This window comes from Lemur catta, chromosome 9, assembly GCF_020740605.2.
Source record: "Lemur catta isolate mLemCat1 chromosome 9, mLemCat1.pri, whole genome shotgun sequence".
In the NCBI taxonomy this organism is placed as follows: Eukaryota; Metazoa; Chordata; class Mammalia; order Primates; family Lemuridae; genus Lemur; species Lemur catta.
The window spans coordinates 59867348-59886580 of record NC_059136.1 but is presented as its reverse complement, the minus strand read 5'-3'; the positions used below and the strand labels follow the sequence as shown (position 1 = coordinate 59886580).

At 42.8% G+C, this 19233-nt stretch overlaps 1 protein-coding gene across 7 annotated transcripts in view; it reads left to right on the top strand.

Moving 5' to 3' along the window:
• MATN2 (matrilin 2) overlaps positions 1 to 19233 on the top strand; it is a 134491-nt gene that overhangs the window by 55589 nt on the left and 59669 nt on the right. For all 7 annotated transcript variants that reach the window (XM_045560716.1, XM_045560715.1, XM_045560717.1 and 4 more), the window contains one exon: positions 17811 to 17933. In XM_045560716.1, coding sequence (XP_045416672.1) covers positions 17811 to 17933 — 123 coding nt within the window. The remainder of the gene's footprint in view (positions 1 to 17810; positions 17934 to 19233) is intronic.

Sequence of the window (19233 nt, the reverse complement as noted above, 5' to 3'; positions counted from 1 at the left end):
CACATGTTGTCAGGAAACAACCTGGATGGCTCTTTTAGACGTCCCCCCTCTTCGGGCGCCATCCCTCCCCAGGAGGCTTCTTTGCACACCTCTGCAGGGTACTCAGCCTCCCACCGTCTTGCCCACTCGCTTCCTGCCCTTCCCTTCCCGGGAGCACGAGGAATTGCTCTCCCTGTCTCAAGCCCCAGCGATTGGCTGGGATCTGGGAATCTGCTGATGCTCACTTTCCGTGGGCTGGCTTAGCCCAGCCAGTGGAATTCTGACACTAGTGAATGAAAAACAAAAAGCTCCCCCTGGTTTCATGAGCCTCGCCTTCCCCCTGCGCCAGGGTTTGCCAGGCCCCGCCGGGGCCCCCCACAGGCCCTGATGTCCCTGGGCTCTCCGGAGTGCTGCTCTGGCCTCGGCTCCCTCCTGCCTGGGGCTGTGGCACAGAAGAGAGTGAAGCAGAAACCGCCTGCACTTTGGACAGGCCGACTGGGCGGAGGACAGGGAGGCCCAGGCGGAGGAGGGACGGGTGCCCAGGGCAGTGGTTCCCAAACTCCAGTAACTCAGAATCAGCCAGGAAGCCGACTCCTGGGCCCCCACCTTGCGGATTCTGAGTCTGTGGTCTGGATTTCAATGAGCTGACAGATGGCTGTCACACTTCGAGATCCACGGGCCTCAGGCAGTGAGGGGACCCAGAGAGGGGTTTAGCAGAGCTCTGCTGCCCCATCGGACCCCGCCCCCCGTCGCCCTCGCGCAGTCCTGCCGTAGTTACCTTCAGTGCCAGGTTAGCCAAGTGCTTAGCTTAATCCCCGTACGGTGATAAAGAGCGGGTCTCTTTCTTTCAGATGATAACACTAATAACTCTTGCCTTCCTGCAACTGGTGTGCCAGTGGCCGTGGGGAAAGAACGTGGCCTTTCCAGTCTGCAGATCTGGTTTGAATCCTGACATTTTCACCTGCCGGTGGTGGTTGTCTCACCCTGAGCTGGTTATTTAAACTCTGGCTCAATTTCCTCACCCATAAAATGGCAAGGATGGTAGCAAATCAATACCTGTCTATTGATAGGTGCTTGTTGGTCCTGCTTTTGGTCTGGGGGACAGATAAAACTGTGCCAAGGGGAGGTTGGCAGGGACCGGTCCCTGCTAACACTGAGAGAAACTCATTGTGAGCCTGGAGAGCAACAAGACACAGCTATTAATATTTCCATTTCTTTTCCTATCCTGGGTGCAGCTGGATAATCTCCCAGATGGAGAGGAATGTGGTTACACCTCCTCCCTCAGGCACCTCTCGGTCCCTAAGAAGTGCTTGCCATTCATTCTTCCACATACTCCTTGATTGGTTCCTTTTTTTTTCATTTACCACATGTTTATGAGCACGTCAGATGCGCCAGGCAGCATGCAAAGTCCTGGAAATAAAATAGTGAATAAATCAGCAATGCTCCTTCTGTTTTGGAGCTCACATTCTTGCATGGGAGTGAATCGAATAAATAACCAAGGTAACGAAAAGTGATTGCAGCCCATGCCCGGCTTGGTGCGCGGCACATGAGGTTGGGCCTAACTATAGCCACTTCTTAAGTGTTTACCCTGTGCCTGGAGCTCTCCTGGGTGCTTTGTATCTGTTATCTCATTTAATTCTCACAGTGAGCTCTTAAAGCAGGTTTTATCACTCTCATTTTACAGATAAGAAAAATAAGGAACAAAAAGTTTAGACAATTTACTCAGGGCCACGTGGCTAGCAATGTAACCAAACCAGAATCTAAATTCTGTTATGTCCTAGCTCTTGGCCACCACTTGATACTGTCTGTTGCATGACCCTTGAGGGCCCTCAGATGGCAGCAGGGCAACCCTTCCACCAGAGAACCTTCTCCAAGCCCGGGAGGACAGACAGGTTCCACAGCCCTTTAATCCTGGGGAGACTTGGAATGAATTCACCAGGACTAACATTCAACTGATTGTTATTTCCCAAGTCTACTGCCAACAATTGCTATGCTACTGTCATTGCACAAAATGATTGTGGGAGGGCCTTTTCGGCAATTGCCTTCAAATACACACACACACACACACACACACACACACACACACACACACACACTAGATGTAGTGTATATATCTCCACCACTTTCTATTTGTACTTTGCCTGTGTGGAGAGAGGAAGCAGACACAGTTGATTCATAGATTCTTTGTGTGGTAATGGACCCTGGCTATTAGACTTCTAGCTCCCTCTCCCATACAACCTCAGAATTCTGTCCCCTCCCGGTGTCCCACATGGGTGATGGTTCTTGGGAACTAGGTCTTTACAAAGAACCTGGATCCAATATCCAGGCAGTCTGGATAAGTGGTTGAGCTGAACTCTTACTCTCTGTAATGTCCACCTGTGATCCTATTGCTGCCATCTGAAGCCATTTACCAAAAAGTTATTTTTTAAATCCAAATAAAAAGAGAAATCCCTTCAATTATTGAAGAGTGTTATTCCCACACCACCCACTCCTACCAATTTTCTCTTTTTTAGGGGAAAAACCCATCTTTAGGTGACCCGGTTTTGGGTTTCTTCACTGTCCAGCTATCCCTATTATGGGTGGACACCAATTGTCTCAAAAGTGCCTTTCCATTCAAAGACTAGATCAAGTGTATTAAAGAATCTTACCTTCTGTCATTTCTTGATCTTTTGGCTAAGATCAAGTGTAGAATATTACCTTCTAAGTTCTGCCCACATGGGCAATTTCAAATTTATTAGAGATCAATATTGTGGATTCCCTCTGCCTTTCAAAAAGTCTTCCCTATACAATACCATTATATGATATATGCAAAAGAATTAGCATAATGTTAGAACAATAGAAGTTTATGTTCTTGGAATACTTAACCACGGAGATGAAAGATCTCTAAAAAGAGCACTATGAAACACTGAGGAAAGAAATCACAGATGATACAAACAAATGGAAAAACATATCTTGCTCATGGATTGGTAGAACCAACATGTTAAAATGTCCATACTACCCAAAGTGATTTACAGATTCAATGCACTCCCCATCAAAATACCAACTTCATATTTCACAGATCTAGAAAAAGTAATTTTATGCTTTGTTTGGAACCATAAAAGAGCCCAAATAGCCAAAGCAATGTTAAGCAAAAAGAACAAATCTGGAGGCATCACATTATCAGACTTCAAAGTATACTACAAGGCTACAGTAACCAAAACAGCATGGTATTGGTACAAAAATAGAGACATAGACCAATGGAATGGAACAGAAAAGTCAGATATAAAACCATCCACACACAGCCAACTGACCTTTGACAAAGCAAACAACATTATACACTGGGGAAAAGAATCCCTATTCAATAAATGATGCTGGGAAAATTGCATCGCCACATGCAGAAGAATAAAACAGGATCCATATCTCTCACCACTCACAAAAATTAATTCAAGATGGATAAAATACTTAAATGTAAGGCATGAAACTATAAGAATACTAGGAGAAAATGTTGGAAAAACTCTTCTAGATATCAGCATAGGCAAAGAATTTATGACAAAGACCCCAGTGGCAATCACAGCAACAACAAAAATAAATGGAACTTGATTAGATTAAAAAGCTTCTGCACAGCCAAGGAAATAATCAACAGAGCAAATAGACAACCTACAGGATGGGAGAAAATACTTGCAAACTATACATCTGATAAAGGACTAATAATCAGAATCTACAAAGAACTCAAGCAAATCAGCAAGGAAGAAATCAAACAACCCCATCAAAAAGTGGGCAAAAGACATGAACAGAAGCTTTTCAAAAGAAGATAGACAAATGGACAATAAACATCTGAAAAAATGATCAATGTCACTAATAATCAGGGAAACGCAAATTAATGAAATTAATTATCACAATTGATATCACATCGATATCACAATGAAATATCACCTTACCCTTGTTAGAATGGCTTTTATTAAAAAGTTCAAAAACAATAGATGCTGGTGTGGATGCAGAGAGAAAGGAACACTTCTACACTGTTGTTGGGACTGCAAATTAGTAAAACCTCTGTGGAAAACAGTATGAGATTTCTCAAAGAACTAAAAGGCGACCTACCATTTAACCGAGCAATCCCACTACTGAGTATTTACCCAAAGGAAAAGAAGTCATTTTATCAAAAAAACGCCTTCACTCGAATGTTTATTGCAGCACAATTCATAATTGCAAAGATGTGGAATCAACCTAAGTATCCATCGATTCATGAGTGGATTAACAAAATGTGGTATATGTATACCATGGAATACTACTCATGGAATACTACCATGGAATAAAGAAGGATAACTTAATGTCTTTTGCAACAATTTGGATAGAACTGGAGACCATTACCCTAAGCGAAGTATCTAAAGAATGGAAAAACAAACACCACATATACTCACTATTAAATTGGAACTAACCGATGAGCATACATGTGCATAGAGGGGAGTAAAACTCAACGGAAATCAAGCTGGGGCAAGGGGGCAGGAGGGGATGGGCAATAACCTACTTAACGGGTATAATGAACACTATCTGGGTGATGGGCACACTTGTAACCATGACTCAAGCATTATAAAAGTGATCCATGTAACCAAAAATATTTGTATCCTACAGTATTACAATACTTTGAAATAAAATATTTTAAAAAGTTTATATTCTTTCCTTCTCCCATTTAAAAATAGGGGGAAAAAAACCGCATGAAGTTTGACCCTCTTCACATGCCTGTTTCCCCATCCCATTCCCTTCCCCTTGAATTATTTTTCCACTAACAAGAAAGAACTTTATCTTGTTCCTTTTTCTTTCTTTATTTTTTTAAATAAGGAATTTTCTCTTCCTTCTAGAACATTTAATCTATCTGGAAGCTAACGAAAGGGCAACATTTAGAAAACTTCATTTGGCAGAAAACGTAAATTTTCTTGTCCAGTTTTTAATTTTTTTCCCCTCTCTCAAGAACTATACTAAATGCATTTTACTGCTTTAATTCCTTGGAAATTTTCCTGACATTATTTTCCCCAAGCTACATAAGTGACCTAATAGCCTTTGTGATTTAGCCTTTATGTTAGAGTTTAAACAAGGAGCATGACCCAGAAAAACAGTCACATTACTAGAGAGAGAAAGGAAAACTATAACCAATATCCTTTATGAATTTAGATGCAAAAATTCTTAACAAAATTTTAGCAAATAGAATCCAACAATATTGAGCACCAGGAATGTAATAAAGGTAGAAAAATAAAATTAAAAAAAAAAGAAAAGAAAATTTTAAAATTAAAAAATAATAGAATCCAACAATACCTAAAAAGAATAAGACATCAATACCAAATGGAGTTTATTCCAACAATGCAAGGTTGTTTTAATATTCAAAAATCAATGTAATTCACCATATTAACAGACTAAAAAAAGAAAAATCATACATCATCTCAGATGCAGAAAAAGCATTGGATAATACCCACTATTCATTCATGATAAAACTCTCAGCAAACTAGGAATAAAATCGAAATCCCTCAACCTGATCAATAGCATTTATGAGAAAATCATAGCTAACATCTTACTCCAGGGTAAAAAAACTAAATGATTTCCTCCCAAGATAAAGAACAGGACAGTATAAGAAATAAAACTCACCACTTCTATCAACATTGTATTGGAGGGTCTAACTGGTGTAATAATGAAAGAAAAAGAAGTTAGATGTCATACAGATTGGGAAGGAAACAGTAAAACTGTCTTTATTCACAGACTATGTGATTGCCTTTGTAGAAAATCTGATGGAATTGTCCAAAAAGCTACTAAAACTAACAAATGAGTTTAGCAAGGTTGCAAAATAAAAAGTCAATATAAAAATTACTTTATTATATTTCTATATATTGGCAACAAGTCAGAAATTAAGATTTTAAAATACAATTTATAATAGCATAAAATATGTAAACTAAGGACAAATTTAAAAGATATGTATGATCTATACATTGAAAAGTACAAAAGATTTCAGAGATAAATGAAATATGACTTAAATATATGGGGAGGTATACCATACCATGGCTTGGAAGACTTAATATGGCCAAGATGCCAACTCCTTCCAAATTGATTTACAGATTCAAGGCAATCCCTATCAAAATTCTGGCAGACTTTTTTTTTTTTGAAACTGACAACCTCATTCAAAAGCATAATGACAGCTGGGTATAGTGCTGAGCATCTATAGTCCCAGTTACTCGGGAGGCTGAGGCAGAAGGACCCCTTGAGCCCAGGAGTTGGAGGTTGCAGTGAGCCGTGATAGAGCCACTGCACTGTAGCCTAGGTGACAGAGTGAGACCCTGCCTCTAAAAATAAAATAGTAAAATACAGTCAATCTCATTATTCCCAGTAGTTATGATCTATAAAATATCCATGAACATTAAATTAGCAAATACCGAATAATTTCTCCTAGTGGAAATACAGGATTAGGTTCCTGAGAGCTTCTGGTCACAACATTCATCAATCAGTACATCACCTTATTTGATGTGTGTTTCTGTTTAAAGACACCTTATTGAGTACATATTGCTGATTCATTAACACTGAACTTACAGCCAACAGCACTATTATTCATGCCTGAATGAAGCTTATCTAACATACATATTTTTTCCGTAAGGTACATCACAGCCTTCTGAACATTAGACAGCAGTTCAGCACTACTCTTGGGGGACATTTTAAACAGGGAAATCACCAATAAAAAGCACAAAAATTCCATGAAATGTGGCACTAGATAGACTCCAGAAATAGTGCTTGTTTACAGGACGAGAGCTGCAACAGGAAGCCAGAACGTTGCTTATTTGACCTTACCTGGGAACATATGTATTGGGCGACTAAAATTTTTTGTCACTCTCTACATCTCCATGAATGGCTGAGAAAATGCCACAAGTGTTGATTTTGGGTTACAAGGAAATTTTAGCAAGTAGGCAAATTCACAAATATGGAATCTATGAATAATGAGGATTGACTAAAACTTGGAAAAAGATAAAGTTGGAGAACTTAGACTCCCCGATATCAAGACTAATTATAAAGCAATAGTAATTAAGACTATGTGGTATTGGCATGAAAATGGACATATAGATCAATGAAACAGAATAGAATCCAGAAATAAACCCATATGTATATGTATTTTTGACAAAAGTGGGAAGGCAATGCAATGGGGAAAGGGTAATGTCTTCAGCAAATGGTGCTGCAACAATTGCATTGCCAGTTGCAAAAAAAAGGGGGGGAGGGGCCTTGCTCTTATCTCATACCATATATGAAGATTAATTCAAAGTGTATTCTAAGCCTAAATGTAAGAGTGGACACTATTAAATATCTAGATGAAAATGTAGAAGAAAAATCTTGGTGACCTCAGGTTTGGCAAAGATTCCTTAAATAGCACACAAAAAGCCACAAAACAGAAAAGAAAATAATTAATAAACTTCGTCAAAATTAAAACATTCATTCTTCAAAAGACACTGCTACTAAAGTGAAAAAGCAAGCCACAACTAGAATAAAATATTTATAAAATATATATCCAACTAAGGACTTTAGAATATATAAAGAATTCTAACAAGAAGACAAACAACCCAGTAAAAATGGACAAAAGATTTGAACAGACACTAAACCAAAGAAGACATTTGGATGGCAAAGAAGCACATGAAGAGATGTTCCATGTTATCAGACATTAGGAAAATGCACGCTGAAACCAAATGAGATACCACTATACCTCCACTAGAATGGATAGATTTGTAAAAGACTGACCATACCAAGTGTTGACAGAGTTGGGATCTAGAACTCTTAGACACTACCAGTGGTTATATAAATTGGTTCAGCCACTTTGCAAAACAGTTCAGCAGTTTCTTACAAAGTTATTTACCTACCACATGACCCAGCCATTTCACTTTTAGGTATTTACTCAAAAGAAATACAAGTTTATGTCCAAAGATTTGAACACAAATGTTCACATCAGCTTTACTTATATTAGTAACAGCCCCAAACTGAAGACAACCCGCAGGTCCATCAACAGGCGAGTGGGTAACACACTGTGACACGTGCATACAGTGTAATACTACTCAGCGAGGAAAAGAATGCACTACTGACATATGAAGCAGCCTGGATGTATCTCAGAATAACCATGTTGGATGCAAGAAACCAGGCTAAAAAAAGTACCTACTGTGTGATTCATTTATGTAAAATTTTAGGGAATGGCTCCTAATCAATGACAGAGAACAGATTAGCAGGTGCCTGAAGCTGAGGGGAGGGGCAGATGCAGGAAACTTTGGGGGTGAGGACTATGCTCATTATCTTGTGGTGATGATATACTGATATGCCAATTTATCAAATTGTACAGTATAAATATGTGCCATTCATCGTATGCCAGTTATAACTCAGTAATGCTGATCTGTATTAATTGGAGCAGGATATGAAAGATGCAAACAGTGTACAACTCTAATCAGTTCAGTCAATTCAGTGTATGTGTTCCTTATGCCCACGGAATTAATTAGGGGACCACAGTGACAATCTCAGCCCCGGGGAGGAGTTTTTGATGTCAAATGAGTGGGGTGGGGTGGGGGTGGTAGTAATTGAGACTGACAGATAGCTTCAGCAAGGAAATCTGGTTTTGAGGGCACACTGATGAGTCCAGGAGGAAGCCCACCCAAGTGGTTGGGTGCAGCTGGAGATGGAGGATTCAAGTTCAAGGAAAGGGCCTGGGTGGGCCGTGCTTGGTGGTGGTCATTGACCCTGAAAATGGGTGGAATCTTGGAGGGAGAAAGGGGGTGTGGAAAGTGAAGGTCAGGGTGTGAGCTTCGGGGTAGCTCACGGTCAGAGTGTGGAGCAAGAGTAGAAGGGTGAACGAGCCATGCTCACACGCAAATCAGCCGCCTTAGCCACTCAATCAACAGCGACACCCCGGAGCTGCTGCTAAGACCGCCAGGAGCAGAAGCAGCAGGATTCCTGAACAGGGGAAATGCAGTCATCCCGCCTCTGAGCCCTGGCTGCTGGGCTGGAGCATGCAGTTTTCTCACCCTCTGGCTGTGCCAGGGCACAAGGTTTTATTAAAAAGAAAAAGAAAAAAAAAGGAATCTGGGATGATTAGAAGAACCCCATGAGAGAACTGAGCTGACTAAATGTGAGTGGAAAAGTGCCAATTATGAAAGAATTATACACGTCATGGGAAAACGAGCTTGAACCTTGTACAGCTTCTCCTCTGCCTTGCTATCTTCATGAGCACCCAGACAAGTGGTTCTCCAAGTGTGGTCCCCAGACAGCAGCGTCAGCTTTGCAGAGAACTTATTAGAAATGCAAGTTCCCAGGCCTTCCCTAGACCTACTGAATCAGGACCTCTGGGGGCGGGGCCCGGGAATGTGAGTTTTCCAAGCCCTCCAGGGAATTCTGATGTCCGCTCCAGTTTAAGGACCATTGACTGAGACGTTTTAAACCAGATCTCTCCACTGGGAGAGTCCCCTCAGGAGGGGGTTTATATTAAGAACATAATGATGTGAGAACTGTTTGGAAATTGAAAAGCACTCTGCAAGAGTAGGGCATTATTCACATTTATTTATTATTTTGGTCAACCTCATCCAGTCAGATTTACCTATATTTTAGGGCTTTGTTTTGAGCACTGTCCCCCTTCCTCCTTTTTCCTTCCCCAGAGAAAACCAAAATATTGTTAGTGAATAGGAGAGTTGACTGAAAAAGAATTCAGCTGCTGGGGGTAAGAAGGAGATCAGGCACAGCTGGAGCTTGCCTGTGACATTGGGCTTGTTTTGTTTCTTGTTTTTGTTTTTTTTTTTGTCAGTGTAGAAGCATCAGGCCGATGACTCACACTCACTGTTGAAAGTCTTTAAATACAAACTGCAGTTGTCAAAATAAGATTAGTTGAGTGCTCTCAGACATGATGAAAGAAAGGGGATGGTCCCTAAAATGCAGGCTTGGGTTTTGCCTGCATTTGTGGAGCCCTAACTCCGAGTAAGCTTTTGGGGGGAGGGGAGCAGGCAGAGACCCCATTGTTCCCCAATTGAGTGAAATAGCCCTAATAACACATTTCTCTTTCTCTCTTGCTGTGATAAATAATTTCTGATTTCTGTATCTCGGGTTAAATACCAGCAGGAGCTATAAAAAGTGGAGAGTGTCTTGTAAAGGTGTTCATTTGCTTTAATTCCAAAGGAGAGATTAAACTGTCGTTGATATTGACAGCATACAGTGTGGCTTATCTAAAATTCTGAAAAGTCCATAAAAAACCCTTTGATTTAGCCTTGGCTGATGTCGGCCACAGCAGCCACAGTCTTTGTCCCATGTTCCCCTCGTCCAGCGTAACCAGATGAAAGTTCTCAAGTTCTCTGGGCTGAGACGCAGGCGCCAGTGTTTCGAGGTCACAAATGAAGGAAGGCACTTAAACACAGGGTGCCTGGGAGCCTCTGGGAGACACTGTGGGTGGATTTGAGCACAGCTTTGTTAGCTCTTAGCTAACAAACCCTCACTAATTAGTTTCACCTGGGAAGGCTGAGTTACCGTCCCTCGTAAAATTCTCCAGGAACTGAAAGAAGCAAGCAGATTTTGCTGTCAGATATGTGCTAATGGTTGACCTTTGGCAGGGCATAGCTTGAACTTGGCCAGATCTTTGGTTATAAGATTCAAAATTGCCTACTTTGCTGTATCAGACCAATTCAGCATAGAACTCACAAACCAAAACTTAGCCAAAGATACTTAAAAAAATGTTTGAATCTAATGTCCATGTTTTAGGTTTTCATAGGTACCCAATAAAATGAAGCCATCTTTATTAGAATGAAGGTGTGGGCAAAATTTGGTGGCGGTTCACCTCTCTCCTGTGCTTAAATAAGCTTGTACCACCAAGAGTCCCCTCCATCCCACCCCCATCCTGAATTTAGGAAAGGAGAAGGAGGTTCACGTTTGTGGAATACCTGCTGTCATCAGATGTGTTGCCCATCTAGATTATCTCACTTAACCCTGCAAATAAGATGTTTCCCCCACTCAATTATCCAACTTCTCTATGAAACTCAAATCTCATAATAGTCCCTTACTTGAAGTCATGCAGGTCCCCCAGCTGGGGCCCAGTCTGACTCCAAAATCAATATTCTTTTCAGTGGACTGCCTCACCCCTGCCCTTTCTGAAGAGGTGTAACTGACACACAGCCCTTCCCCCATGGTAGACCCCTTTATCCCTCTTTTTTCGTACCACTTCCTTCAGGTCCTTCTACAAAATCATCTTTTCAATAAAAACATGTTTGATCACACTGTTTAAAATGGAAGGCCTGCTCTCTAGACATGCTCAACTCCTCTTTCCTGCTTATAACATATCACATATTTTTACCTATTTAATTTGTTTTTTGTTGGTCCCCTCTCGGTGATGTGCTGGTAAATGTTTAACAGTCAGCTCTCCAGAAAAAAAAAACTCTGATTTGAAGTGTCTGCCGATTTCCATGGTGTAAATACTCCCACCATGGCCTTTCCAAGCTACCAACTTGGCCTCATTGAATGCAGACTTGGGAAGAGATGTACATAATCTGTTCTTGTGAGTCAATACAGCTGCCTCCAGCACACTGCTGATTCCTCCACTAGGTTATCAGCACTATGAAGCTAGGGATTTTTTTTATTTGTTTTATTCACTGTTGTTTTCCCAGTGCTTTGAACTATTTCATAATTAAACTAATTAATTAATTCAATCATTCACATTTTTTTTAATTGACCACATGCCAGATATTTGAGCTAGAGTGCTGAAAAAGACAAGTGCAGTGGCTGTGCTCATGTGGTGGAGGAAATAGACGTAAAATAATCCATCGCAAATTAAGTATTACATTATAATAGTGGTGAGGACTACAGAGAGAAACTATGAGGGAGGACTTGACCCCTAATGGCAGGTTAGAGTCCCCTAAGAAAGTAGCCTTTAAGGTGAATCCTAAAGGATGTATTAGAGTTAAATGGCTGAAAAGGAGGCAAGGAAGGGGTGTGAGCATTCTAGGTAGAAGGAATGGCATGTGCAAAAGTCTTGAGACATGACGAAGCTTGATTGGAAAAATGGAGAGGAACGTGTAGATGGAGCAGAGAAAACAAGAGGGGCCATTGGAAAAGACTGGAGAGGTGAAGGGGTGGATTGTACAGCACCCTGACCACACATTGGAGATCTGGGACTTCATCCTGGAGCAGTGGGAAGCCATTAAGGGTTTTAAGCAGAGGAGAAGCAGGAGCTGATTACTCTGGTTGGAGGAGAACCCTGGGCTGGAATGGATACAAGAAGACCAGTTAGAAGGCTGCCATGGTTGTCCAGTTGAGAGATGATGGTGACTCCATGTTGGCAGGGAGATGAAGAAAAGTGGGTCAGTGGAACCTGAGGATTGATTGCATCTGAAGGGTGCAGGAGAGGGAGGAGCCCCGTAACTTCCAAGTTTCTGCTGCCATCCTTGAACTCAAGGTAAAAGTTAGCAAATCTAAAATCTTCTTTGCTAAGGGGAAGTTAAAGAATACTTCAGTTCCTTCCCAGCTGTCCCACTTCTGCCCAGTGACATTCATTAATTGAGACAGTGCTCTAGGCTGGCCAGGAAGGGAGGCTGCCAAGTCAAATCAACAGATGGCCACTAAGCCCCGGCTGTATGAATGCATGGTATCATACAGGCTCCACGAGGAAGACCAAGACTCATGTCCCTGTCCCTCACAGAGCTTACAGCTTAGATAGGAGAGATGAGTTAGGAACACCCGACATCCCTGTTTCTGTAATGTGGGCATGGGTCATTTGTCCATTCCACAAGTATTTATTGTATTTGTTGAACAACTGCATTGTGCCAAGCACTGTGCCAAGTAGTGGGATGCAGCAGATAGCAAGGCACATGGGTTTCCTAACTGCCATGGCAGCTTCTCTGGTGTCTGCAGCTGGGGGCTGGCTCTCAGATGTCATTGTACTCTGAGCCCTCTTCTGGTATGGGAATTCCTATTGCTGGGGAGAGGGGAAGCACAGAGGCTTGGAGTGAGTTTTGTTCCCATCTCACTCATCTTCCCAGGACCTCATTTCTGATGGAGGAGAGTATTTTTAGGACATTAGGAACATCCCTGTTGGGAGGCAGAGCATATGGGCTTTTGTCATCCTTCATTCAACAAATGAACGCTTATGGAGACGAGCTACACATGCTGGGACACTGCAGTGGGCTCTGAGTCAGACCAGCTCATGTGCTAATGGGGCAGACGGACGTGTGATCAAGTCTTCCCAATATCCTGGGATAAAGGCGTGCATGCTAGAGTGAGCTGTGTGCCCATGCAGTGGAAGCCCAGGGGAGGAAGCCGAAGCACAGCCAACTTGGAGCAGGCGTCCCCAGGGGGGTGGCGCGTGACTGGGACTGTGAGCCATAAGTGGGGGTCACCAGGTGGAGAAGGTGGAAGGCTGTGCCAGGGGGAACAGGAGCTCTGAACCCAACGCTTCTCGCCCTTCAGCAAAATCCTCCCAGCTAAAAGAAGTGCTGTTTTTCAAAAGCAAAAGGAATCATCCAAAAACATCTGTATTCGTTTCAAAAGGAAGTGACCACTGCCAGAAAAACAGCAAAGTTGTTTTGTCAGAACCCAGTCTGTATTTATTCTTTTGTCCTTGTTTAATTAGATTAATCCCTCAATGGCTTCCCCTGGGTCAGTACAAATCACTTCTGGCCATAAATCCCCGACATTCTAAAAACAGCACGAAAGGACAGTCCACATGAAGCCAGCTGGCAAGCTCGCTGTTTGTGCGACAGTTCTTCTGGAACTCGAGCAGCAATCCCGCCCGGTCCTACCATGCTTTGCACTCTCGTGCAGGTGTCTGGGGTTCTTCTAGCCACTCGGGAGGGGAGCAAGGGCAGTAGTCACTAGAGATTAATTAAAAGAGGAAATTGAGCCTTGGGGTCTGTGTTAATAAAGCGGGAGACTGACTCCTGGGTCTGGGCACCTTCCTCCCGGAGGAATGTGGGAACGACTGTACACTGGGGTCCCCTGGGGAGTTTTAGCAAACACCACTGCCCGAATCCCACCTCAGCCTGTCTGATTTGATCAGGGGGAGGAGAGTACCTTGGCATCAAGAGTTTCAAAAGGTGCCCAGGTGATTCTAATGGGAAGCTGAGGTTGGGCACTGTCACTTTTGTAGACGGGTGTCCTAGCCTGTCCTGGAAGGAATAAGCATTTCATTGTCTCTATCTACCCCGGAGGGGGAAGTCTTTTGGAAAAAAAAGATTGTTCCTTCTAGGTCCTGGTTCATTGCTTTTGAAATGCTACCTTCAAAAGGGTTTTTTTTTTTTTTTTGAGACAGAGTCTCGCTCTGTTGCCCGGGCTAGAGTGAGTGCCGTGGCATCAGCCTGGCTCACAGCAACCTCAGACTCCTGGGCTTAAGCGATCCTACTGCCTCAGCCTCCCGAGTAGCTGGGACTACAGGCATGAGCCACCATGCCCGGCTAATTTTTTTCTATATAGATTTTTAGCTGTCCAAATCATTTCTTTCTATTTTTAGTAGAGACGGGGTCTCACTCTTGCTCAGGCTGGTCTCGAACTCCTGACCTCGAGCAATCCACCCGCCTCGGCCTCCCAGAGCTAGGATTACAGGCGTGAGCCACCGCGCCCGGCCAAAAGGGTTTTTTTTAATATGTTGATTTCCCCTCCATTATTATAAAAGCTCTTGTTGGAAAATTTGAAATAAGACAATTATAAATAGAAGAATAAAATCTCCTGTACTCTCACCACTCCTCCGTAACCGTGGCTAGGCAGAGTTCCTGCTGGGCCCCTGAGTGGGGCGAAGCAGCATCTTCAGCAGAGATTGGGAGGACCTGGGCCGAGAAGCTCTTGCCTCCCCTCCAGAGACGGGCTTGGGACGATGGAGGGCAGCTGGGTCCAGCATGCTGGAGTGTCACTTCCCAGCCATTAGAACTTTGTGCAGGGACACTGCCCACCCATTTAGGGAGCTTGGAGCCTAATAAGGGAGACTCAGTAAATGCTTCGCTACATAAACGCTGACAGCCGATGGGTGAGGCCACAAGCTCGAAGAATACTGAAGGCCCGCAAAGCAAGAGGTTAATTTTCCCATCACTGTGCATGTAAACCCAGGCTCCTTCAGCCTGGAATTCAGAAACCTACCACTATTCCCAAACAAAGCAGTGATTTTCATTTAACTGTGCTAGAAGTCCTTAAAGTTTCCCAGAGTTGAGAGACTCTGTGGTGCTGCCATATTTTTCTCACAACTTCAGTGAAATTGCAAGTCTTCCTTTTTAGGATTTTCCCTTTAGTGGCCCCCACTGCTGCCGAATGCAGTTAGGACTACTCAGCCTGCATGCAGAGGGCGCTCTACTGTCCGGGGCCAGTGGTCTTTCCCATCCTCCTGCTGCTTCCCCTGGAATTCCCACAGTGGGGCTCAGCTGCCATGCCTGTCCTGCCTTCCGCACGGGTACTCACACCTGCTGAGCCTGGAGAGCCGTCTTTCTTTCTCCATACCTGTGAGCCTCTCCCGTGCCCCACTTGACTGGCAGGAATCCATCCCGATGCTGGACTCCCATAGTTTCGTCACCATCTCTCTTAGCGATTTCTGTCATGTTCTACCTCATATTTTAGTTATTTACGTGTCATCTGATAGCTATTCTGTCCTTTCAGTTCCTCAAATGAGGCAAGTTTGTTCTACCACAGGACCTTTGCATTTGCTCTTTTAGCCAGAAATACTCTTCCTAGACCTTCCTGTTACTAACCCCTGAGAGAATATAAGCTGCATGACAGCAGGAACCCCTCGTCTGTTCTGTTCACTGCTATATCCCCAATGCCTGGGACATAGTAGGTGCTCAGCATATGTTTATTGAGTAAATGAATGAATATCCTTTGATTCAGATTGTATCTCCAGCCTAGGCTTACAACTGACTGTAGGTTTTGTCATTCTTTGATTATTCACTATGATTTTTGCATCAGCAGAAGTGTTTTTCTGGTTACTGGTGTTTTCCTTACATCTAAATCCATGGGAAATCTACATTGAAAGTCCCATTCCAGGTTCCCAACTAGAAATCTAAGATGTAAACATACTGGTAAGAGGTAAAGGAGTTTATGTCTTTAATTTTATTCATTTACTTGATTGATTTGGGAGTGAAAATACTTCTTTTAGGATTTTTTTTTTTTTTTTTTTTTTTTTAGGCAGAGTCCTGCTCTGTCACTCGGGCTAGAGTGCTGTGGCGTCAGCCTAGCTCACAGCAACCTCAAACTCTGGGGCTCAATCGATCCTCCTGCCTCAGCCTCCCAAGTAGCTGGAACTACAGACATGTGCCACCATGCCTGGCTAATTTTTTCTATATATTTTTAGTTGTTCAGCTCATTTCTTTCTATTTTTTTAGTAGAGATGGGGTCTCGCTCTTGCTCAGGCTGGTCTCGAACTCCTGAGCTCAAACAATCCGCCCACCTTGGCCTCCCAGAATGCTAGGATTACAGGCGTGAGCCACCTCGCCCAGCCTTCTTTTAGGATTTTAAAACCAGAATCCTTATTTGTGGAATCTTAGGCCTAAGCATTTTTTAATGTGATGTTGTAGATTTTATTTTTTAAAATTGTTTAATACATTTAATAGAGATGCTGAATCAAATCAACTTTTATCTTTTTATAAATTTGTTATTTTATATTTATCTAAAGCATAATAAACTATGAAATGCAAAGATCTAGGAGATATTAAGGTGTAGCCATTGGATTCAGGGATTATCAAGCTTTCTAGGTAATTGAGTTTTTATCATAGCTGTCATAGTGATAGCTTTTAACTGGAGAAAATTCTCTTTAATGTATTCAGTCCCATTAATCCTCTCTGATTTCCTCCAATTTTAATTGTAAAATCACTGGTAGAGCTAGCTGTTTCATAGCATCCAAGCTGTTCTCCTTGCTGGGAAATAGTGTCACAGACTGAGTCAGTGATGGATTGAAGATGCCTTTAACCTTTTCATTCTCTGATATCTTCTTAGTTCTACGCAGCAGATGCATTCTGTAAGTGCATTCCTACACTGCATGTGAATAAATAGCCACAGCCCAGCACTTTGTGGACATGTAAGAAACATTTGACCAAAATAAGACCACATGTGGCCATACAGCCATTGCTTCCTGGTAATCTTTGTTACCTCTACTTAACCTCTTTGGGCTTTTCCATTCTCCTTGTTTGTTACTGGGATGCATAAATAGAGCACAAAGAGGATTTTCTGAGATCCTTCTGGTAGGCAAATGGAATGAAGAAAGTATGTCCAAAGGGAATGGTGCCAACTTGGGAATTCAGGGCTATTCTTAGGCTTGCTGTGCCTCGGAGAGTTGCAGGTCCTTTCACTGGATCCTACATCGGCTGCCCCGTCTGCAAAATGTCAAAGTGCTGAATCATCTCGGTGTAAATCTGTGAGACTGTGATTACGAAGCACTTTAAGTTCCCAAAGGAAGGGAGCTTGATGCCAACAAGTGCAAATGCTGCTCATGAAAACTGACAGCTCTCAGGGGCCATCAAGATATTTTCAAAGCACTTCTCATTGACATGAGGAAATACAAACTGATACTAATTAAACATTATTCAATGTATTTTGTAGAGGCAATGAATAATTCCAACTTTGAAAAATATGTTTTTATATATATGCAGAAACTCACCTGGAAAGAAAAACTCACCAGAATGTTAGCAGTTGGCTCTGGGTGGTAGGATTACAGATGGGGGTATTATAGGTTGGATTTTCTTTTACCTATTTTTCTGTGTTTTCCAAACTTTCTACTGTGATCACGTGTTAATCCTTATAATGCTTTTAAAAGTCATTTTGGCAAGCGGTATGAAGCACTCAGTGCCTGGCCCCGTGCTGAGGGTGCACCTCCCCTGGTGTTGTGTCCTAATGGTGCGACTTTGCCTCAGTCCAGGACCTGTGTGCCATGGAGGACCATGCCTGTGAGCAGCTCTGTGTGAACGTGCCGGGCTCCTTCGTCTGCCAGTGCTACGGTGGCTACACCCTGGCCGAGGATGGGAAAAGGTGTGTGGGTGAGTATCCTCCCAGCCTTGCTTAGTGGGGAAGGCCAAGGTAAGCATAGTGAGGAGGAAGAGGGCGATTCAACGTGTACTCCCCCCAGATCCATTTACTCTGCTTTGGGTTTCAACAAAATACTCAGTTCTTTGATCTAGTTGTTAGGCGGAATTTGAACTTTAAAGATTTCATTTATGGCTGAAGTCAGCATTTTGTCATTCTGGGTCCTCGGCAAAAGGCATACTTATGATAATCTATGTAAGTGTCATCGCTTGAAAAGGACTGGGTGGATTTTCTTCAAATTTCGGATGGCCAGACTTAAATACAGCTCATGTGTTATACGTGAAATTCACTTGATGGTGGGCGGGGTTGCTGAGTGGCACCTCAAAGACATAGGCAGCCTTCCTCCCCAGTGTTGTACCTGCAGCTCAGCAAGAGGCCCAAGTGACTGCCATATGTAAGAGCCCAGCTGGATATAATAAGAGTGCATGGTCAGAGAAAATAAACAGTAGCAGTAGCCTCAAACACAAGCCCAGGTAGCTCTCAAGGGCAGTGCTTGGAACTGCAGGCACTGACTCGGGGTCAGCTGAGCACTTCCTTCCTGGGAGACTCCACACCGAGTGACCAGGTGAGAGGTAGGAGAGGTGGGTGGCCTCCGATTTCTTCATTGATGGATAATAGTTCTCCTCAGCACCTGCACAGCAGCCCAGCAAATCCTAGTATGTGTGTGGCACCTCCCTGTTTATCTACAAAGCCCTTTAAACTTGCTTGGTGTCATTCATCCTTACACTAACAAACAGTGCCTGGTAAATAGTAGGTGTTTAATAAACTGAACTGCATACTTATGAGGCAGAAAATTTGGAGGGAAAAGGACTTGATTGACATCAGAACTGGAATCTAGATTTTCTGACTAAATGCTGCATTTTCTGTTCCATATTCAATTGTTTTCAGCGGCCCTGTTATGTCTTGCTTTCCACAAACAATGGATGCTTATTTTTTTGAACATAGAACATTTTTCAGCACATCTTGATCCTTAGCTAAAGATGTAGAAGGAAAAAACAACAAAAAGTATGAGTGGTAGCCTGTTATTTGCAGGTGAGTGATGAGAGTATGATGGGTTTGTTTTTCTACACTGATGAGGAGGAAGGCCACCCTCATGAGAGGGCCACAAATGCAGTGAGTCTCTTGAGCCTTAGGGTTGTTTTTTTTTTCTGAATCTGCTGGTGGTGACCAGGCTAGAGTGTCAGGGTACTACCTCCACCAACACTAGCAAAAATGAAATCAACATGTAAACACCAATGGTTATTTTTGCTTCAT